The sequence below is a fragment of the Trichosurus vulpecula genome, chromosome 1, assembly GCF_011100635.1.
Source record: "Trichosurus vulpecula isolate mTriVul1 chromosome 1, mTriVul1.pri, whole genome shotgun sequence".
NCBI lineage: Eukaryota > Metazoa > Chordata > Mammalia > Diprotodontia > Phalangeridae > Trichosurus > Trichosurus vulpecula.
In genome coordinates, this window is record NC_050573.1 from 381,184,817 (window position 1) to 381,208,521 (window position 23,705).

Consider the following 23,705-nt stretch of genomic DNA (forward strand, 5'->3'; position numbering starts at 1 on the left):
TGCTCTGGCTCTGCCCCTAATGAGGGGGCATACCTAATGATGTAGATCACTTTGGGCAATTCACCTCCCTCTCTGGGCTCCATTTTCTTCATCTGTAAAACAAGGAGATTTAACCCTTTGTGTCCACTCTGGCCATCTGGTGAGGCCTATGGAACCCTTCTGAAAATAGTATTTTTGAATGTATAAAATAAATAAGATTATGAGGAAAACAAATTATAACAAATTATACTGAAGCATTGATCAAAATATTTCCTGTACACTCATGGGCTCCAAGTTAAGAAGCCTTAGAATAGATAATCTCTAAGTCTCTTCCAGCTCTGATTTGTGGGATCCTTCAGCAAGTCAGCTCCCCATGCCAGCCCTCTGTGAAATGAGAGGCCTCTTCAGCCTTTAAGGTTCTGTAATCTCAATCCAGAAATTCCTGGCCAATGTCAGAGTTAGAAGGAGAAACTGATCCCAGGTCTCCAGCTCCCAAATGCAGCCCATCTGTTGCCAGTATTCCTTTTTGTGGGACGGCAACAAAAGAAACAAGATTTTTTTTTTTAAGTGAAACAAGAAAAACCCAAACCAGTTTCCTTGAGAAGCTTCTACAGGCTATTGGCAAGAGTTCCTATCAGAAATTATGATTTCAGACTTAACTCACATTTTTCCAGACACTTTCAACGAATGATCAAGAGAAGGAGGTGCTCTATGCAAAGGGGGAACTGTAGAGCCCCTCAGGAGGTGATCCCTGTGCATGCCTTTGGGTGCTTCCTACTAGAACCCCAGGATAGGCAGAAAGGAGACACTGTTAATACAACCAAATGTGTCCCCTTCAGCTACAGATAGTGAATGGCATATATGTTCCCGCAGATGTCACTAGCTGTGTCATTTTGGGAAAGTCACTTCAGGGACTTCACTTTCCTCATTTATAAGATGGGACTGTAGGATTAAATGACTCCTAAGGCCCCATCCAACTCTAAAGTCAGGATCCTATCATTAAAAGAAAAATAGCTCTGTGGCAACCAGAATGAGAAGAGGAAGAAAGAACAGGGGAGAAGAGGAGGTATATGGAAGGGAAGGCGAATCCTTCTGCCAATACCTTCTAATCACCATTGAACACAAGGAAAGAAGACCCAGCAGGTGGGGAATGGAGAAAGTTCAGGGAGATTTGCCTGTTAGTCAGTCAGTAAACCTTTATTAAGTACCTACCATGTGCCAGGTACTGTGCTAAAATGCTAGGGATAGGAAAAGAAGCCAAAGACAGTCCCTGACCTCAAAGAACTCCTGATCTAATGCCCATCAGGGCACACAGCTGTTTTTGACTGGAGGTACCTGGAGCCTGGTGGGAGCTTTCCATATAATCTTTTCCTTAAGGATTAAAAGAAGCCACATTTAGTCTCCGAAGCAGACTGTCTCTGGAGAATCTTCCACTGGCACTGCCTGGGACTAAAAGTTCTTCCCTGGGTCTATTTGAAGTTCTCTCTTGCAATAACTTAAGCTTCACTTCTTCTTGTGCTGTCTTCTGTGGTACAGCTGGTCACCAAGGTCTAGCCCTGGGGGAGGGAGCCTGCCTGGTTCTGAGTGGTCTGGAGACCACAGCTGACCTCCTGCTTAAGCTCATGCAGCCTACAGAAAGTATTTCTGAAAGCTATCCGTGAAACAAAGCCTTTTCTTTTACTGCGTATGATGGTGAATGGTGCATGTAGTCTTTCATGTTCCCTACAATTACAGAATATTAGAGCTGGGAAGGTCCTTAAGGTCTGCTCCTTATTTTATAGAGGGAGAAGCAGAGTCTGAGAGAGGAGAACCAACATTTCCTATGTGCAAGATGTTTTGATGGTTAATATGTGGAAGGGGGAGGTGGGAATAGAGGAGAGGGGAGAGAAAGAAAGGAAGAAAAAGAGAAGAGGGAGAGAGAGAAAAGGGAAGGAGAAAGAAAAAGAAAAGAAGGGAGAGAAGGAAAGAGAAAGAAGGGAGAAAAAAGAGAGGAAAAGAGAAAAAAGAAGAGGGAAGGAAAGAGGAAGAAAAGAGGGAGGGAGGGAGAAAAAGAAAAGAAAAAGGGATGGAGAGAAAAGGAAGAGAAGGAGAGAAAAGAAAGAGAAGGAGGGGTGGGGGATGGATGACAATTCCCTACCTTGGGAGCTCATATTCTACAAGTGATAATCTGCCCAAGGTTCCAGGAAGTATAGAAATAGTTAACATTTATATAGTCTTTTAAGGTTTGCAAAGCACTTCTCCTGTATTTTCATATTGGGTCCTCACAACAGCTATGTGAGGTAGGTCTTTTAGGTATTATTATCCCCACTTTACGGGTGAAGAATCCAGTGCTCAGAGATATTCAGTCCAGGGTCACACTTCTCTACAGGTTCCACATTCAGATTTCCACAGTACTGTACTGCCTCCAGTCCTAGGATCAGCAGTCAAACCTAGGTCTCCTCAATTCATGATCAATGGCTCTTTCCACAGTGCCACAGACTGTACTAACGTGGTGTCATGGTAGACTTGGGGAAGAACATTTGCATTGCTGTGTGGTCATGGGCCTTTCATTTTCAACCTGCCCACTGTTAGATCAGATGAGATATGAGTGTGAAAGTGCTTTGAAAAACATATGACATGTTCTCTAAGGGTACAGGAATGATGGTGTGGGAAATCTATTTTGTAGATGGGACCAAGGAGAGACTAGGATATCCATGACTTGCTTATGCTCACACATACCTGGTCACAACTCTGAAAGTGTCTGAGCTGATTTAATCTCCTCTAGGGATCCTCATGGGCCACTTGTTCACGGCCTTGTCTTTCACCACAAACTGTCATTTTATAAGTCAGTGTTCTTAAAATCAGATTTCAGGTTTGTTCTAAGTCTATATCACTCCCATATTTAAGCTTCTAGAGCAGGAAGGGGACCTAAGCTGATCAAGATCACAGGAAGGATTGAGAGCTGGAAGGAACCATAGGGATCATCAACCCCAAGCTGTTCCATTTTACAGATTTGGAAGCTGAAGTTCAAAGGTCCTTGCACCGGGTCCCCCAGGTAGTAAGTGGCTAAGCTAGGATTTGAAGCCAGTCTTCTGATGTTCATTCCTGGGCTCTTGGGTACTATCACTATCTACATCTTTGTGTCTCTTCAGAAAGACTTGTTAGTCTAATTACATGTGTCTGAACAAAGGGCCAAAGAGGATGTGATATATGTGGAGCCTGAGCCCTATGTGGGGGGTCAGGGGTTTGAGGACTCGTGTTAAGCAACCCACCTCTTTCTACTGTGATTATAGCTAATCACAGCTATCACTTAGGCAGGGAATTCTTGCTATGAAATCACACAACTCTTCCTTAGGACCGCATTCCCATCAGATAAATCACCGAGTTTCTTTCATGCTCAATTCACCAAGCGTTTTTAAGCACCTACTATGCGTCAAGCTGCTGGGAATAAAAAGACAAAATGAAAACAGGAGTTTACAAAATCCATTGTGAGAAAACAAGAGGTAAATAGGGAAGTCATTTCAAGAAGGGAAGTCATTATCGCTTTTTCTTGTGGGGAGGGCAGGGACCCAAACCTATTGTTTCATTGGTGTATATAAGAAGTAATGGGGGGGGGGGCAGGAATCATGAACAACTGGAAAAGTCAGGAAAGGCATAATGTAGTAAACTAGGGATTATGATTCAGTTCAATTTAACAAACATTTTTTAAGCAACTACTGTGTACAAAGCTCACTAGGAGCTAGAAACAAAAAGACAAACATGAAACCGTCCTCAAAGTACTTACATTCTGTTGGGGAAAATGGCATGCACACATATAAATAAATGAAAAATAAAATTAATTTTAAAATAAAATTTATTAAAAATAATACAAAAAAAATCAGAAGCAGGGAGCCACAACAACTGAAAGTATTAGAAAAGACTTCGTACAGATGTAGCACCGAAGCTGAACCTTTGAAAGAATTAGGGCTTCCAGGAGACCCAGGGAAGGAGAAAGAATGAATATGGGTGGCATATGAGGACCATCAAATAAGCCTGTTTGACTGGAATAGAGTTTGTGATTCAGAATGATCTGAACAGCCTAGAAAGACAGGATCATAGATTTAGACCTGGAAAGAACCTCAGAGATGGTCTAGTTCAGCCCTTCTTTCATTTGACAGGTGAGGAAACTGAGACCCAGAGAGACTAAGTTTTTTACCACTGGTCACTGAGGTATTAGGCATCTGAAGCAGAATTTGAATTCTAGGTCCTCCGCCTTGAGAGCCAGTGGTCTTTCCATTGGAAGACTAAATGCCAAACGGATCCTGGTAGTAATAGGAAAATGCTGAGCAGGATAGTGACCAATCACACCTGCTGTGCTTTGAAAGAATGACCATCATTTTAGCAGCTGTGTGGAGGATTGATTAGAGGCTGGAGAGGCTGGAAACAAGGAGACCAATTAGGAAGCTGTTGTAATTATCTCAGCAAAAGGGGATGGGGGCCTGAACCAGGGTGCCAGTGTGAGCAGAGAGAGGAGGACAGAGGTTGTTACATCTCTGTTGTGGAGGTAGAACAGACAAAACTCGTTAGGTGATTGTGGGAGTAACAGAGCAGAAAGCACCACAAATGACTTTTAGGTTTCAAACTTGAGTGATTGAAATAATGGAAGTTAAGAATGGGCATGCAAGATGAGTTCTGTTTTCAACAGGCTGAGTTTGAAATGCCTGGGGGCTTCTTGGTGAAGATGTACAGAAGGCATTTGGGGATGTGTGGGGCTGGAGCTCAAAAAAAGAGAGGAGGACTGGATTTGGGAGACTTCTGCTTGGAGATGATAGCAGAACCTCATGGAACTGGTACCATCACGGGGAGTAAAGAGAGACTAGAGAAGAGGCCTCAAGACAGAACCCTGGGGTTCCCCCATACATGGAAGCAGGAAACAGATAATGATCTCACAAAGAAGACTGAAGAAGAGAGAGGGAACAAGGGAGAGAGAGAAAGACACACAGAGAGAGAGCAGTGCTATGAAAACCTAGGAATGGGCAAGTGTCCTGGAGAAAAGAGTGATCACCATAACCAATCCTTCAGGGAGGTCAAGAAGGATGAGGACTGAAAGCCATTGGATTTACTAATTAGGAGGTCACTGTTATAACCCTGAAGAGATCATTTTCAGTCTAGGGGGCATAACCAGAAACCAAATTGGATGGGGTTTGAGAGATGAATAGGACATGAGGAAATGAAGACTTTTTTTCCAGGACTTTGGCTATGAAAGGAAAGAGAAAGAGAGAAGAACAGCTGGAGGCGACAGGATTAAGTAAAAATTTTTTAATTTGGAAGGCAAATTTTTTAATAAGTGGCACTGTAGATAGAGCACCGGGCCTGGAGTCAAGAAGACCTGAGTTCAAATTCGGCCTCAGACATTGTCTAGCTGTGTGACCCTGGACAAGTCACTTAACCCTGTTTGACTCAGTTTCCTCATCTGTCAAATGAGCTGGAGAAGGAAATAGCAAACCACTCCAATATCTTTGCCAGGAAAACCTCAAATGGGGTCACAAAGAGTCAGACAGGACTGAAACAACTAAATACCAACTAAGTATTACAGTGGATATAGAGCACCAGGCATGGAGTTAGGAAGATTTGAGTTGAAATCTAGCCTCAGACACTTCCTGATTGTGTAACCCTGGACAAGTCACTTAACCTCTCAGTCTCCTCTTCTGTAAGAGGGGAATCAAGAAAGCTAATGGCTAGAGATTAAATATTGGGGAGGAAGAGTGAAGAGTAATTGTGGAAGCAGTCTGCCAGAGGAGATGGTATCCAGGACACAAGTAGATGGATTGGCCTTGGCACAGATAAGGACCACCTCTTCCACCGAGACTAAAAAGAGAGACTCGGAATGACATTGGGCATTGGTCTCAGTCCTTCTTTAGACAGTTACTAGCTGTGTGATATGGACAAGTCACTTAACCTTTCTGGGCCTCAGTTTCCTCCTCTGTCAAATGAGAGGCTTGGACTTGATGGTCCATACTTAAGGTACCTTCCATATCTGAGTCTATGATCCCATCACAAATTCCTGTGCCCACCCCATCTGTCACTTTGTCCTTTGGCCACCCTTAAGCACGTAGCAAATTTGAAAAAGACCCAAAGCAAGAGTCATAGTTTTAGAACTAGAAAGAACCTTAGAGGGTCATTGAGTTCACACCTTCCATTCTCCAGTTGAGAAGAACGAGGCCCAGAAAGGTGAAGGATTGCTTTACCCTGTTACCAGTTCTTCCTGACTCTGGGTCCAGCAATCTTTCCACCGTGCTATGCTAACTCTTTTCAAATCTCAGAGCTAAAAGGAACAGGAGAAAAAGATACCGTCTTTCATGAACTTTTTCTTTTTTGACCTGTTTGGGTTGTAGTGTCCTGATGTTTTTGAAATAAGAACACCATCTGTACTTGTTTGAATCTCCTTATGTTGCTCTTAGGGAGAGGGTGGGGGCTACGGACATGAACACAGAGACTCACTGGAGAGCTGGAAGGCCTCCTGATGGGCTTATTGAAAATCTGGGGTTATACAATAAATCACTTAATCTTGCTCCAGAGGTCCCAGCTAGGTGGATCCTAAATTGGCTTGGCAGTGTTCTGGGGCAGAAGACAAGCATTCACCGATGGGACCATGAAGGACCTGGTTGCTATGGCATAGAGATTATAGCCTAGAGACAATCATGAGCCCAACTAGGGCCAGGGAATTGTAGCTGAATAGGTGGCTTAGGAAGGTTAGGTGCTACCGTTTCAGGACTTTTATTCACACTTTCAGTGATTTTACTCTGCTGTATTATTTATAGATCTCCAACTATAATCTCTCATCCTTCTACCTCTCCTCCTCTTGCATTGTACCTGATCTTCACCTTCACTTCAACGGCCCTTTGACCCATCACTCTTCTCCCAGTTCATCCTCCCACATTCTAACTTTACTTACCTGGGTATGGGCCTAGCTAGCCTCAGATGGCTTGCCACCTTGTTTCACCATCTCCCTTTCCTCACCCAAACCCCATCGTTTTGACCATGAATCCATATCTGCTCTTATCCGGTCTTCCCACCTCTATTCTTATCCAACACCAGTCCATTATGCTTACCCTGGCCAGGGGTATTGCCTACCAAGTAAAGTTCAATAATCAGTAAACATTTATTAAGTGCCTACTGTATGCCAGGCACTATTCTAAGCACTGTTCAAGCTTCTTTCTCCGTCATTCAAGGGCATCCATAACCTGGCACACCCTGCCTTCCAGTCTTATCTCATGAAACCTCTTTCTATGCACTATATGCTCCAGCCCAGCTGTACTAGGTGGGTCCCATAAACACCCACTGTGCTCACCAACCATACCTTTCTTTGCTCACACAGTTCCCCCTCCCTGGAATGGCTTTCCTCTTTACCTTTATCTGTTGAATTCCTACCCATCCCTTAAAATCCAGCTCAAAGATCAAATCCTCCAGGAAGCTCACCTGATCTTAATTCCAGTGCCTTCCTCCTGTTAATTATTACCTATTTATCCTGCATATAGCTTGCTTTGTGTATATTTGTTTGCATGTTGTCTCCCTCTTTGGACTGTAAGCTCTATGAGCCCAGGAACTGTCTTTTACCCCTTTTTGTATCTTTATTGCTTAGGGTAGTGCTTGGCACATAGTAGGTGTGTAATGTTTATAAATTGATTAATTGATTGATCCTACAGGTGACCTTCCTCCTTGGACCTCACATAGCACTTGATTTTGTAACTCTGTCATGAATGTTTGGGGTAGCTAGATGGCGCAATGCAAAGAGTGCTGGACCTGTGGTCAGGAAGACCTGAATTCGTATCCAGCCTCAGATACTTATTAGCTGTGTGACCCTGGGCAAGTCATTTAACCCTGTTTGCCTCACTTTCTTCATCTGTCAAATGATCTGGAGAAGGAAATGGAAAACCACTCCAGTATCTTTGTCAAGAAAACCCCAAATGGGGTCATGAAGAATCTGACGTGACTGAAACGACTGAACAACAAAACATGAATGTTTAGTATAATACTGTTTGTGTGTTATCCCCCTCCTCCTAGACTGCAAACTACATAAGGGTGGCTACTATGCCTTATCTAAATTTTGTATCTCCCCAGTGAACGTCCTTGATAAATGTCTGATGAATGAATATGAATGAATGAACAAAACCCCTCTAAATTCTCTTTTCCTTTGTAAATTTTCTGGCAGTGGAGGTTATGGATTTATGTTTTCATTAGTGCAGAGTACTCCTTCTTCCAAAGTCCAATGACAGCTCTAATGCATCCTAGAGTCTTACCTGGAGTTACCTGGAGCTTTGAGGGATGAAATGATTTGCCAAGGGACACATACCTGTGGGCAAACATCAGTCCGAGGTTTCCCAGCTCCAAGGCTAGGCTGACCATCATTCAGCCTCTTCCCTTTGGAAATAACCCTAGGAAACATGCTGTTGTCTGAGGCACAGGATATACAACATAAAAAGATTTCAGAGCAATTCTGTTCTTGAAACTTCCATCAGCATCCTACTGTCAAGTGCTGGGACTTGATGCCAAGCTAAGTCATCCTGCTGCGGCAACAGCAGCAGAAGGTGATAAAAATAAAATCAAATCAGGTATGACTTATGTCTGAACCCAGTGATCCAATCAAGCTCAGGGGTGAGAGAGAGCAAGAAGTTTGGTGCCCAAATTATGTTTCTATGATCAGAGGAAAGTTAGAAATCAGGGAAAGGGTCCCTGGCTCAGCTCCCCAGGAGGCTGACCAAGGTCATTGATTCTTCAGGCCTGGCATTGGATGCGTACCATCAGCCGGTTGGAGTTGCCAGGGGTGCCTGAATACTGTCCTCCAAATGGAGGGATGTGAAAGTGACTTTCCTAACTGGTACCTTCCGTTCCATTTCCTCCGCAGTTGTTGCAATCTCAGGATGTGAAGGAAGATGCAGTCCTTTGCTGTTCCATGGAGGTAGGTGCATATCAATCCATCAAAAAGTATTTCACAAAGTTCCTTGTAGGGGATGATCTCAGAGAAATCTGGGAAGACTTGTATGAACTGATATAGAATGAAATGAGCAGAACCAGGGAAAATGGTTTATACGCTCACAACAATATTGTAAAGAGAATCAGCTTTCAAAGCCTTAGGAACTCTGATCAATACAGTGACCAACCACAAATCCAGAGGACTCATAAGGAAACTACTCACCTCCAGGTAGAGAGGGATAGACTCAGTGCATATTGAAGCATCTTTTCTTTTCTTTTTTTGGGCAGGGTCAATGCAAGAATTTGTTTTGCATGACTTATAATGGGCTTCATTTCTCTTGCCTTTTCAATGGATGGGAGAGAAGAGAAGGAGAGAATTTAGAACTGAAAATAAAATTGAATTAAAAAAAAAATTAAATGCTTTCTAGGGGCCAAGCACATTGTAAGGCTCTGGGACTCATAGTATCACAGATTCACAGCTAGGAAGGCCTTTAGAAGCCATTTAATCCATCCCCTTAATTGAACAGATGAGGAAATGCAAAAGTAAGGTAGTAGCTGCCCTCCAAGGGCTTCCATTCTACTGGAGGGTTACAGTGTATTCCCAGATAAGAGAATATAGGATACATCCATAAATACACATGTGGGGAGAGAGGTGGGGAGAACTAACAACAGGGAACTAACATTTGAAAAGGTTTCTTGAGAGAGGTAAGACTTGAAGGAAGCCTCTGGGGATCCAAGAATAACAACAGTTGGAGGTGAGGAAGGATAGCATTCTACCCGAAGAAAAGCTGTGCAAAGACAAAGAAAGTGGGAGACAGACTATCAGGATGTTTTGCTTCTCTGACCCCTTAAAGAAATGAAAGGGGCTTCCAACATCATGGAGACTTCCACAGATTCACACTCACAGATCCATAGATGGCTACAGTTGGAAAGGGCCCTTAGAGGTCATCTAATCCAATGCCCTCATTTGAGAGATGAGAAAACCGAGGTCTGGAAGAGTTCAGTGTTGAGTTAAGACTTTCTCATAGTCAAACAACTATTTTAATGACAGAGCTGGGACTGGAACCCAGATCACAAATCTGAGAATGGGGGACCTTAGCAGCTACCTCGCCCAATCCATAGCCAAAAGGAATCTCTACCCCAGTATGTCCAACAAGCAGACAGGTCTTCTGATGATAAGGCCATTGCTCATTACATTCTATCACCCTTCATACCATCAGGGAAGAACGGATTCATGAGCTAGGTATCCCAGTAGACAGGACTGACGGCTCTTTAACTCTTTCTGCCCTGGGTTGGGGCAGACCTGTTATCAGAGATAGGGGTAAGGGATAGAAGAAATATCTGATTTGCCTCTTTTACCACTTTCTAGCAGCTCACCTTCTAGTTAGGACAGAGTTCTTCAGTCCAGTTCATTTGGATCGTTTATTAGCACCTACTCTGTGTCTAGCACCTACTATGTGCCATGCACTGTGCTAGGCACTGAGAATACAAAGACAAAGAAGGCTCTGCAGACAAGCAGGTATCAACCATGGCGCCATTGGAAGGATACCAAAATGGCCCCTTCTGCTCCAAATGATGTCCCCTGTCATCAGCCTGCCGTGGCGCCAACTACTCCCCACTTTAGATCCACTCCTTTGTGTTAAGGCATGACCTCCCAAAGGCCCCTGTTGCCTAATTTCCCATATGCCCAGTTTCCTCTGGCTGGATTTTCCCACTCTCACTTTTCCAGCTCAGTAGGGTTAATACAGAAGGACCTTCTTGTCAAATGTTCCCTGCTCCCTCCTACAAAATTGTATGAGATAATATTTGTAAAGCACTTAACATAGTAGGTACTATGTTAAGGTTATTATGTTAATAAATGTGTGTTCCTTTCCCCCTTCCCCCAGGTGCTCACACCTCCCCAGCCCAGTTCTTGCTCCAGGTACTTACATCCTCCCTATTCCCTCCCCCTCTCCAAATGTCTATCTGTCTCTCTTTCTCTCTCTCTCTCTCTCACACACACACACACACACACACACACACACCACAAATGCCAAACAATAGCATAGGCTTACATTAGAATGTTTTGTGTATGAGACCCTCTGCAGTCACAGAGTATGGGTCCTAGAAACCCTCAGGAATAGAGAGTTGCTGGAACTTTTTTTCCTAACATCAAATGCCTTTGACAATGTCCTACATTCTTCCAAAGTTTTCTGTTTTTCAGTGTTCTTTCAGTTCATAAAGAATTGAATCCTTCCACTTTAGGGAGGTAGGTATGCCTTTAACATCAACTACTAAAATCCCCTGCCGCAGGAAGTGACCCTGAGTTCTGAAGGCTGTGCCATGCCTGTCAAGCTGAAAAGAATGAGCCTGGTACCAATAGCAGGCTGTAACAACAGTTCAGCTAGCAGCTACTGTGAAACCAACAACAACCAGCATATAGAAGGGCTGCTAATACAGGTTCTTTGATCTGCTTTACTAAGGAAAGCAACGTTAAGGGGTTAACAATCTCACTTTAATCCAACATACAAATATCATTTACTTAGTTCAGGAGGAAAAGCCAGCGCCCTGAACTTCAGAGCAAATACAAACAAATTACAAACATACACAATATAAACAGATCAGATCACAATTCATAGTTACCAGGAAAGCATCGACATCTGGGTTTACAAGCCAGGGGCTCTTAAAATGGCTGCCCAGAGTCCCACGCCACTCTTCAGCGACTGAGAGCCCAAGGGAAGATGCCAGCCTCTTGAGTTTATATATTCTGTTCAGGGTCAAAGGGCGTCACAACATGCGACTCATCCATGTGACCTAAAAGCGTCACAAACATGGAACTTAAACCCACGTGGCCTAGGCTTTTCCTTGAGGCAAGGAGGTCATCAAAGACTCATGATTCACAGAAACAAAGGCCAGACTCTTCAAGGGCGCTTGATTAAATAAGTGCTAAAAGAGAAAACAGTTTAAAAAAAAAAGTCCCACCTTAATTACCAATACACAGGCCTGTCTTTTGAGGGCCAGCTCAGCTAAGGGCAGGGAAGTCAGCACCAGAAGCTTGGCCACCAAGTGATGAATTTTTTTGCATCTATATCTATAACGCCTACAAAGGCAAAGAGGGGTTGTCATCTAGACGGATGGATGTGCCCCAACTGTTGACATTGGGATCTGTGAATCCTCCAGTTTTTAACATGTTCTAATCTCCTTTTTGAGAGGCTACAAAGTATACTGGATGGAAAGTTGGCTTCAGCGTAAGGAAGACCTAAGTTCAAATCCCACCGCCGACACATACCGTCTGTGACCTTGGACAAGTCACCTAGTCTTTTAACCACTCAAAGACTTTTAACCACTTCTAAGACTGAATTGCAGAACAGGTCATCAATCTGCATTGGTGGAGTTTCCTCCATAGGGTATTCTCTAAGCTATACCAATAAAATCATGTCTGGTTAAAAAAAAGCCTCCCTTTTAACAAAGAGGATGTACTATGGGCTGAAGCAAGAGCAGATGAATGGGCTTGGTGGGGAAGAGGCTGGGGAAACAACAGGAAGTAAGAGGATGAATGTTTGGAACAAAACCCTGAAGTCAAAGTGATAAGAAGACAGGATAGAAGGTTGGCACCAAGAACTAAGAAATCCCTCAGGCTCTGAGAGTATCTGGAGTGTTGGTACACTCTAGAATTTCCTCCAGCAGTACACACGAGCACCTTCTCTGTCTTACAAAGTTGCCTTAATCATGGAGAGGTTGAGTAACTTGCCAGGGCCCTATGCCCAGGGAGCACCTTGGATAGAGTGTTGACTTCGTTTCTTTCTTTTTTTTTTTTTTGAAGGGGGAGGCAGGACAATTGGGGTTAAGTGACTTGCCCAAGGTCACACAGCTAGTAAATGTGTCATAGCAGTAGAGTATTGACTTTGACATTAAGAGATTCTGAGTTTGAATCCTGCCTCAAACTTCCTAGCTATGTCACCCTGGGCAAGTCACTTAACCACTTTCTGCCTCAGTTTCCTTTTCTGTAAAAATGGAGATAACAGCACCAACCTCCTAGGGTGGTTGTGAGTGTCATATGAGATAATATTTGTCAAGTACTTTGTCATTCTTCAAGTGCTCTGTAAATGCTGGCGATGATGATGGGGGGAGGGGGAAGATGTCAAAGACAAACTCCAGGATGGGTCAGAGCACTCCATACTTCCATGAAAACTAGGTGACTCAGTGGATAGAGCACTGGGCCTGGAGTCAGGAAGAACTGAGTTCAAATCCAGCCCCAGACACAGGTGGTGCTGTGTGACCCTGGGCAGATCACTTAACCTCTGTTTGCCTCATTTTCCACCACTGTCAATGAGAAGAACAGCAGCCCCTCCCTTCCAGGGTTGTTGTGAGAATCAAATGAGATAAATATCTGTAAAGTGCCTAGCAAAGTGCCTGGCATAGAGTAGGAGCGATAGAAACACTGTTAACTTATACACATACATGCAGACAGACGGGTGTGTGCGCGCGCGCGCACACACATATATACCCCACTTCTTGTTCTTCCTCCTTCCTCAGCAGAAATCACTAATATCTCTGGAGAGGCCCTTCCTAAACATGCTGCACAGCTTGACTCGAGGACCAGGAACGTCCCTTTTGGAAGGGTAGACAGGAGAGGTTCTTTGGGGTTTATTGCACCCTCAGATAACAGCCTTCCTGCCAGCTAGTTTCTGCTCTTTCTAAGTGTTTTCCCTGGCCCAGAGAGGAATTCCCCTCCCCAAGCAGTGACCTGTCCTCTCCTATCCCTCTGACATAGGCACTCAGCAGGGGTCTGGCACCATGGAGAGCACCGGGGCCAGACCTACAACCAATGCTAGCTGGCACTTACAATCCTACTCTAAGGTTTGCAACACTATTTACAAATATTGTCTCATTTGATCCTCACAACAGCCCTGGTAGGCAGGTGCTATTATTATCTGGGCCTCAGTTTCCTCATTTGTAATAGGAGATTGGAGCAGATGGCCTCTGAGGTCTTTTAACATGCCATAACTGCTCAGATAACTCGGGAGCCTTCAGAGGCTAGGGCATGTTTTCTTGAACCTTCTCAGTGAAGGCAGATCTTTGCCCTTTGAGGGTAGATTTGATTACCTTTTTTTTTTTTAAATTTTGAAAACACACAGGAACTAATTCTAACATGTAATGAATGATGTTATTTGGGAACTCCCATTCTAAGGATCCGTCCTTTCCCACTGAACAGCATAATAGCATCCAGGTCTCCTTTCTCTGGGTTGGAATGTTTAGTTTAAAAACTACAGAAGTCAATTATTCCCAGTCCAGACTCTTCCTGTTTTATTTCTTCCTTGAAGGACAGAGGCCCTCACCTGCCATCTTCCTCAAAGTTCATCCACTTCCTCCCTTCCTCTCCCCCATCTCCTGTCCCCAAGTAGTAATGGGGCAGAGGAGCAGATCATCTCACTGGCCCGCTCAGTTTTTTCTCCTAAGCTCTGACTCCTGCCTTTCTCTGTTGACAGCTGCAGAGCACCGGTCGACTGCTGGAAGAACAGCTGCCCGAAATGATGACAGAACTCTTGGCCAGCGCCCGGGACAAGATGCTGTGCCCTTCGGAGTCGATGCTGACACGGTCGCTGCTTCTCGAGGTCATCGAGCTGCATGCCAACAACTGGAACCCCCTGACACCAACCATCACCCAGTACTACAACAAAACCATCCAGAAACTGACAGCCTGAGGAGGCAGGGTGGGGTGGGCCGGGAGGGCAGGCAGGCCAGGGGGCCCCAAGGAGGGCGGGGAACAGGATGGGACAGGACAGGACCGGGAGGAAAGGGGATGGCCGGAGTAGGAGAAAGACCGTGCACCTAAATGAAAGCAGAAAAGCAGGGCAGAAAGGCCCAATGGCAAATCGAGAGAGGGAAAGGAGCAAAACCCTCAGGAGCCGATACCTAAGGGGAGCCACCACCCCCTGCTCCATGCATGCAGCAATACACATCCATAAAGGATGCATGTCTCTTTTTAGCAGGGGCCCCCTGCCATCTCCCTACCTATTTTCTTAATTCCTTATCCCCCTGCTTCCCACTTCATACCCTGCAGGGTTTCTGTTGGAGGGGGTTCATTCTTGTGACTCCATGACAGCCGTGACAGACGCTCACTCACCCTGGGACACCATTTGGGTCAGAAAAGACCACAGAGGGTTGAAAACAGGCCTCCAAGTCTGGCCTGGTATTGTTTCTCACCCCACCCCACCCCCACTCCCTTTATGTCAGTTTGCAGTAGCCAACTGGCGGAGGCGACGCATGGCAGATGTCTTGGGAGGACAAAAGAACACAAGGTCCACACCAGACGCTTGTAATTGACGACTTTTGTCCAGCAGAGCTTAGTTTGGGTAGGGCTTGGGAGGTCTCCTCCAGCCCCTCACCCTCCACCGGACTGACTTCAGTTGTCTTCCCTTTAATTCCTGAAACACAGGAGGAGGAGGGATGTTTGCGGTTCTATTTGCACTCTTGGGAGACTGTTTTTATAAAAAGACAGTGACTTTGAAGTCTCTTTTCTCTGTGAGGAGAGCCTCCAGTGTACACTCTGTGAGCACCCCCTGAGTGGCAGGGAGTGCAGGTCTGGGGGTGGGGGGCACCACAATCCAGGCCTCAGAGCTATAGTAGCCATTTAAGATAATCAAATACTTCAGGTCCAGCAGGGGCTTCCTCCAAGAAACCCACGCTATGCCATGTCCTTTGGGCACTGACCTGTGATTATCCCTCCTCCCTAAGTTCTGTACTGGAGTCCTTAGCACTATATACATAAGACTGCTCAGTTAACTTAGCCCTAGTCCCAGAGGACCTTGGGAAATACAAGGAAAAGAGGCTGGTAAATGGGAGTGGGAGTTGGGGGGGCGGGGAGGAAGCCTCATGGTGTTTGAAGGCTCAAAGGAAGTATTTCCACTGATGTATAGTGTGGTCTGTTCTCAGGGCCTCAGGCTGCAAGATGAATGACATTGCCCAGGGTGCTATTCTGACTAGCCCCTGTCTTCATTGATTGGGCCTATGTCATGGTACCCTATGGAAGGAAGCTCCCTACCAAGATCAAAAGTCAGTCCAGAAGTATCTCTGTGGCCTAGAGAGGGAGGGTAGAAGCCAAGCAAGCACTCATTGGAGCACAGTGTTATTAGGAAGAGTCATGAAAGTGGGTACTTCAGGATGGAGATATTCCAGAGCCAATGTTGCAACCAGTGTTAGTGCATGAGACGGCTTTCTAGGTTTCTGAGGCTCAGCTGGGATCACCTGTATTAACATCCTGGGTTTTGTTTTTTTCCGCAAAACCCTGTCCTTCCCCCATACCTCTACCTGGCTGCATGAAGTTCAATACAGTTTGTACTGTTTTGAGTAATAGTAACATGGACCAGATAGAGAAATCTCATACCTGGACTTGGGCCTGTTTCTTGGAAGCCAGGAAGGTTGTCTAGGACAACTCTAGTTAAACATTTTCAATGGGCTCTTGAACGACTCATTTTCTGGGGACAAGAGACCTGAACAGGGACCAGGAAATGATGTCAGATTTCAGCAGCTTCCTTATTTGCTCCTTTATTAAGGCTTGCCACTCACTAAATCATCTCTCTGGCTGCTCAGGCCCAAAGCCTGGTAGACCTGAGGAATTAGAGTGAGATGTAAGGAAAGGAAAGATGGTCTCCTCCCAGCCCCACTGTGACCAAACCTCAGAGTTGCTTTCCCAAGCAAGAGAATTCACACTCCCCTGAGTCAGGTGGGTCCCTGACATTCCCCAAGTCCACTCCCTGGCAGATGATTTTGCATGGCCATTCCCTGAAAACCCGCCCACCCACCCATATGAGAGGAGAGAAGAGTAGAGGTCTTCCCTAACCCTGGGGTTCTCAGACTGTACCACAGGAGCTAATGAGGCAGCTGTCCTCCTTACCACATACATCTTCATTTTTTTTTCTCCCTCAGTCCTCTTTTTCTCTTTTTTTCTCATCAACCTCCCATTCTTTTCTTTTTCTCATGCCCTCTTTCTTTCTCCTATTCCCCAACTCCTTAAGCTTGCCACTGCTCCCCAGGGACTTGCTCAGCCCTAACAGAGGCCTATGGTATAAAAAGATTACCAGCTGTTGGCCTGAATTGTTCAGTGATGGTGAGAATACTTGTAGAAAGCCAGAAGAAAGACAGTCTCCTAATAGACTCAGCCAGTCCTTGTCAGGAGAGAACAGTAAAGGGCAGAAACAACCAATCCACCTGATGAGAGTAATCAAAGGAGACCTTCTAAAGCTATAAATATGTGTGGAGTGGATCTGGTCCCAAAGCTCTGGTGAAATCAGGAGAAATAACTAGATGTGAACCACCTGTGAGCTATGGGATCGGAGAGGAAGAATGGGGAGTGGACGAACTGAGGGAAGAAGGGCATGGACAGTGTAAAACCAAGACAAGAAGTTCTGATGTGTATAGCGGGGCTTTCTCAAAAGGCCTTCTCATGGACAAGGCCCCTTGCAGGAGCTATGGAGGCATGTCCCCATGGTCCCCATTTGAAGGGTCCCCAGTAGGGCGGTGAGGCTTACTTCCTCCAGTTCTCCCACGCTAACCTGTGAGCTTGCTCCTTAACTCTCATGGCGATAGTGTGGAAAAAGTAAAATAGTATACATATATATATACATATAAATATATTTTTAATTACATATTGTGTCATGGTGGCTTCCGGCATACATACGGTTTACACAGGTCAATCTGTTGCTTTAAAGCGCTTCCTGGCCAATCTGAATAACCATTTAAAGCCGTTTTCTATATCTAGTTGCTGCTACTTTTACAGACTTGTGAAAAGTGCTTCAGAGATTTAAAATAATAATAATAAGCCTAAACTCTGGGGAGCCATCATCTGATAAGAACATGGGCAGGTCTAAAGCAATACTCTGCCCACCCTCAGAAAGCCCTGATCCCCCAGCCCTGAACCTGGGGCCATTTCTGGCCTTCACCTGGTGAACTGTGGTAGGCCCAGTTTGACCTCTAAATGTATTCAAGGGAAACCCGAAACAGAGGAAGACTGGATCTTTCCTTTCTAAGGCTTCAAGTTCATACCCAATTGACCACAACTTTCTGAGAACATTTATGAAGCCAAGCCACGATAGCCAGTGGTCATTCTTATTTAAGCACTTTCCCCAGTGGGCCAGCCTACCCAAGGGTCAGCTTTTATCACCATTTTCCTTCAAAAGAAATGAGATCACCTAGCTGTAGTCTTAGGCATCAGGCTGAATAGTTTCAGTCCATTTCTTTGTACTACAGCCCAAACTGACTCCTAACCTTTGCTAGACAAGACCAGAGAACTGCTGAAACACTGGAAACCCACCTTCCTCTGGAATTACTCTCCAGTTAATTCAGTCTGCCTAGGTTTGTCTTGCTGTCAGCTGCTTTGTAAACTTAAGTTTTTGGATCGTCCTGTCTATCCATGTAAATGTAATTGTTGGCCGAGGTAGTATTTATTTCTTATTTTTATTTTATTTTATTTTATTTTTCTAAGGGATGGAAGGAGCTTGAAATATGTCACTCACTGATCATGCCTTGGAAAATCTGCAGGAGGCAGAACCCCAGATACCAAGGCCATCAGCCAGGGCCTGGATCATGACGTAGGGAGGGGGAAGTATCCCCAAGGCTGTGGTCAGAAGCTGTTATCTGGCAGCAGGAATTAGTCAGCTCTTCTCTTAGAAACTGTCTCCACTGGGAGCCAAGTGGGAGGGGGGAAGGGGTTGACAGTGAGGAGTGAGAATCCTTTACCTGATCTGAGATTCCCATGTTGGGAAAACTGAGAATGGAAGTGCACAGAGGACAGAAGATAGGCAGATTCTCCTCTGCTCCAAGCATTTACACAGGTAGTCCTGAGGTCCCATGCCTCCCAGAAGTATGCTCATGATCCCATAAGGACCTATCTCTGGGGGTTCCATGGATCCCTGTTAAAGCGTCTGCGTGAATTTGAGACACAATGGATAACCTCTTCCTTGATATGTACCACTTTTCAGCTGGACCCGAGATACTAGTGGGTTTAATTAATAATAAATCAGAATCCCACAAAACCCCCACCCCTTAGCTGTATGTGTGTGTGTGTGCGCGCGCGCATGCGACAAAGGAGGGACCTCTTCTGCCCCAAATCAAACACATCTAATGGCATTAGTGGGGACCTCAGAGGAAATGCTGCTGAAGACTCGGGGTGGCTCAGAGATTTACAGTAGCTGGTTTCAATGTAGGTTGGGGATCAGGATGTGCTGGGAGGACCAGAGACAGAGGTTGAATGCCAGGGTGATAGGCAGAGGATAGGGCACAGGGGAAGGAGAGAATACACACAGAACAAGCCAGAGGCTCGGGCTGCAGAGCGACAAGCTGTCAGCAGAAAATCTACCCGGCACAGAATTAGATTGGTTCAGTTAATGGGGAAGGGTTTCCAGACAGAAGGTTTGTGTTTCCTCACAGTTACTTGGCTTCTGTTTTTCCCCAGAGCAGTGTTCCCATGCAGGCAAGTAGAAGAAGCTCATTTGAGGAAGGCTGTGATTCAAAAGGATGGGGATGAACTGAATTGAGGTGCTTGGGAGGGCAAGTGGTTGGTTCTCCAGCTCCAAGCAGATAAGTCTACAGAGACTGATCATCCCCAAAAGGCCTGGCCATTTATTTTCTTATGATGACATATACTTTATTTTTGCAGCAACCCTCACACAGCAGGGCTCTGGAGAAACCTTCCTCCTAGTCAGAGCCTCTCCCTCTAGGCTTATACTCAGTCTGGGACTTAACTGCTTGCCCCATAATTTCACAGGGCTGGTCTCAGGGGGCCATCCCCAGCCCCACTCCTCTCCAAAGATGCCCCTGGGGAAAGGAGGCAAGGACATTCATTGCAATGGTGGGGTGGGGGGAGTGGGGAGGGAGGAGAGGGCCCAACTTCCTCTAACTCAACCATGGAATCATGCACATAAGAGAAGCTAGGGAAGGATATAATATCTCTATATATTTATTGTGTTGGAGAAGATAACATTTTAATTTAATCATTGATCATATTTGTTAAACTAAAAACTTTTTTTTAAGAAAATGCAAGGGTGGGATGGGGAGGAGGGGGGAGCAGTTATGCAAGGGCCTGGGTAAGGGCGAATCTTATTGAGGACTGCTGATACTGAGAGACGAGACAGTTCTGAAACGCTGTATGCTATGAAATACATTGTCTGAGTAATAAATGTTTCAACCCTGACATTTCATCATCCCTGTTGAAATGTGCTTTACTTCTGCTTGGAAGGGAAAGGGGTTGGAAGGGTTTTGTTGAGGGAGGCCACAGCTGCTGAGCAGTGTAGACCAGTGGTTACCACAAGCAGCCTCAAGGGCAGGGTGCAGCGGGGCAGTGTGGCCACAGACCTGCTGCAGTGGAGTTCTGACTCTGCCCATTCTAACAGAGTGACTTTGGTCAAGGCAATCTCCCTCTTTGGGCTTCCTTCATCTGGAAGATGAGAGGGCTGAACTAAATGATTCCTAAAATCTCTTGATTCTAACATTTATAATTCTAATGTATGTCTGGGTTGTAGGGGGAGGCCCCTTCCTAGGGTTTTTCTTTGGTGACTCTAAATTTCAGTTTCCACCTGGAAGGAAAGGAACCAAACAAATCAAGTCTTTATCTAACCCAAGGCCAGCTAGCACAAATGGGCCAGTGGCGTTTAACCGCAAAGAGCTGACATTGTATCTGTACTGTGCCCTGTTGGGATGGGAGAGGAGAGCCTGGAGAAAAGGTGTCATATGCACACACACACACACACACACACACACACACACACACACACACTGCTTAAATAGCTGTTTTTCGTCTTTGTATCCCGAGCTCCTAGCACAGAGCCTGATAAATGGTTAGGGGGCTTAATAAATGTTTAGTGAATTCCAGGGGATTGAAATTAAACATGAGTCAATCTTCTCCACTGAGTGATGTCCAGAGCCGGATCATTCAAACTCTGCATAGCTGGAAGCCAGTCTCAAGAGATCAGGCCCACTTCCAGATTGGCCAGCTCCTATACCAGTCTACTTCTGAATGGGCCCAATGATTTCTTCTCCATCCCCACCCTCAGGTGAAAAGCACATCTAAATAGCTCAGGCTAAGGATCTCTTGGGATGGGAGGGTGAGGTGTTGTGCACATTTATTACTATCGGAAACATAATTCATTTAATATATAATATGTAAACTCTGCTTTATGCGAATGCCCTGAGTTTTCTTAGAGTACAGCTTCCTCTACGCTGATGATCAATGGGGGCAACTAAGATGATGAAGTAGGATGAATTACAAAATAAATAAATCCTGAGATCACTGCTTAAAACTGCGAATGCAGTCTCTTATGGATGTCTTGGGTTTTTTTAAAGTATTCATTATTCAGAACCATAAAGATCTATAATTATTATTGCCCCAATTTATTGCAGCTGCTTTGGGAAAACAAAGATATTTCTACAGAAGAAGCAAACCAGCCAATGTACTAAAAAGCGATGTCTTTATTATTAGACTCATTTTACCCTTCATGAAGAAAGGCATTTAACTGGAGATGCCCAGGAGGTCATGAAAAGGGAGGGATGGGAAGAGGAAGCAAAGCTTCATTGGGGTCATAGTCACTCAACAGAAAAGGATATTACCAAATTTCTATCCAGTAATCTGTCAAAGGGGAAGGCCTTGGGTAAGATGACCTTGAAACTGAAAGAAAGGGGATAAAGGATCTTGTGGGAGGCAGCCTCCAGATTAGATGACCAGGTTATCCAGGAATTCTTAAACTTTTTCCACTCACTACCCCTTCAGTACTTAATGATTTGGGGTCGCTGCCCCTGGTTTAAGAAGCACTAGGTTGTACCAGGTCCCTCCTCCCCAGTTTGGTGCAGGTACACCTGAGTCTGTCTTAGCAAATGGATGAGGAGAAAAAAGAAGTTTTACTCAGCCATCTCTGATTGGTTTCTGATCTCCACCATTATAAGCAAGTAAATGCCAGATCCAAAGGACTTGGAAAAAAAAGAAAAAAGAAAGGGCAGGCTGTCAGCCAAGAGGAAGAGGCATCTCTAAAGCAGACCTGTTGGGGGCTGGGGGAGGGTGAACAAAGGCTCCCTTTCCCATAAAACAGGTTTTTCAGGCCACTACGTCATCAAAGTTGGGGTAGGGAGAGGGGTTTCCCTCCCCTAATCCATATCAAAACCCTCCACACACATTAGTATATGGTCTTTGTGAATAACTTCGGCCAAAAAACTTAACACTTGGAGTGATGAGCTTCTCAGATTTTAATTAGGTTGGTTCTTAGACCATATGTCTGGCACAGGACTGACTCATGCTTGAAGCATTTCCTGTTTAGTAAGCACTTTTTCTCTGCTCCCCAAACAAAGACTTGGGGAACCCCTCATACCATACCATCTCCATACCACATTATGGCATCCTTTATTGTAGGAAGAGTTCTTTTGCTAGAAGCTTGGGCTTGGAACTAGTTGCCCATCCTAGGGTATTCTTGCAACTAGAGTAATCCATCCCACCTGACCCATTATCCATGATTGGAGTGAGTGATGATAGAATAATGACCACTCATGCTGCCACCAGCTGAAGGTACCAATTACAGCAGAAGCAATGGGTAGCCTTGATAATTGACATGTAATAATGATAACACTTTTATGATAATGTTATTACAGTCATGTCAGAGTAAGCCTACATTTCCTAGAATGTCTGGATTCGGAGTTGGATAATTAATTGGGGAAGTTGTTAGGATTCCATTTTCCTTGAACCAAAGGAACATCTGAAGATGGTGTCAGACAGCTTCTGGGAAGGAGGTGATAGTTTAATGGAGATTTTCTGCTGTTGTTTGGAAACATACAGAGATACTTTGGTGGGGGCAGGTATTTGAGGTGGCTATGGCAGCCCCTAGGAACCACAGAATTTAGGAGTGTCCTTTGCAGTTGATTGGATGTTATACCTAGAATCCTAGAGACTTAACTAAAGACTGCTTGAAATTATTAACAACTTTAGCAAAGTTGCAGGATACAAAATAAACCTACATAAACCACTAGCATTTCTATATACTACCAACAAAGTTGAGCAGCAAGAGATAGAAAGAGAAATTCCATTTAAGATAACTACAGACAATATAAAATACTTGGGAATCTACCTGCCAAGACAAACCCAGGAACGATGTGAACACATCTATACAACGCTTTTCACACGAATAAAGTCAGATCTAAACACCTGGGAAAACATTAATTGCTCATGGGTAAGCCAAGCCAATATAATAAAAATGACAATTCTAAGTTAATCTATTCAGTACCATAGCAAACTATCAAAAATAATTTTATGGAGCCAGGGAAAACAGTAACAAAATTCATCTGGAAGAACAAAACCTCAAGGATATCAAGGGAATCGAGATTAAAAATGCAAAAAAAGGTAGTATAGCCATACCAGATCTAAAGCTGTATTATAAAACAGTCGTTAAATCAATCTGGCACTGGCTCAGAAATAGAGTGGTGGATCAGTGGAACAGATCAGGTACACATTGCATTATAGTAAAAGACCATAGTTATCTAGTACAAGATAAACCCAAAGATCCAAGCTTTTGGAACAAAAACTCATTATTTGACAAAAACTACTAGGAAAACTGGAAAACAGGATGGTGGAAACTAGGTATAGACCAACATCTCACACCTTATACCAAGAGAATTTACACATGATTTACACATAAAAGGAAATACCATAAGCAAATTAAGAGAGCATGGAATAGTTTTTCAGCCAGATTTATGGATAAGGAAAGAATTTAGGACCAAAGAAGATATAGAGAGCATTAGAAAATGTAAAATAGATCATTATGATTATATGAAATTTAAAA

The 23,705-nt window shown here is 44.5% G+C and overlaps 1 protein-coding gene across 5 annotated transcripts in view; it reads left to right on the top strand.

Annotated features, from left to right (window-relative positions):
• Positions 1-20,090, top strand: part of CTIF (cap binding complex dependent translation initiation factor) — a 495,423-nt gene extending 475,333 nt beyond the window's left edge. For all 5 annotated transcript variants that reach the window (XM_036756570.1, XM_036756603.1, XM_036756578.1 and 2 more), the window contains 2 exons: positions 8,843-8,896; positions 14,379-20,090. In XM_036756570.1, coding sequence (XP_036612465.1) covers positions 8,843-8,896; positions 14,379-14,594 — 270 coding nt within the window. In that variant the 3' untranslated portion in view covers positions 14,595-20,090. The remainder of the gene's footprint in view (positions 1-8,842; positions 8,897-14,378) is intronic.
• The last annotated feature ends 3,615 nt before the right edge of the window (positions 20,091-23,705 follow it).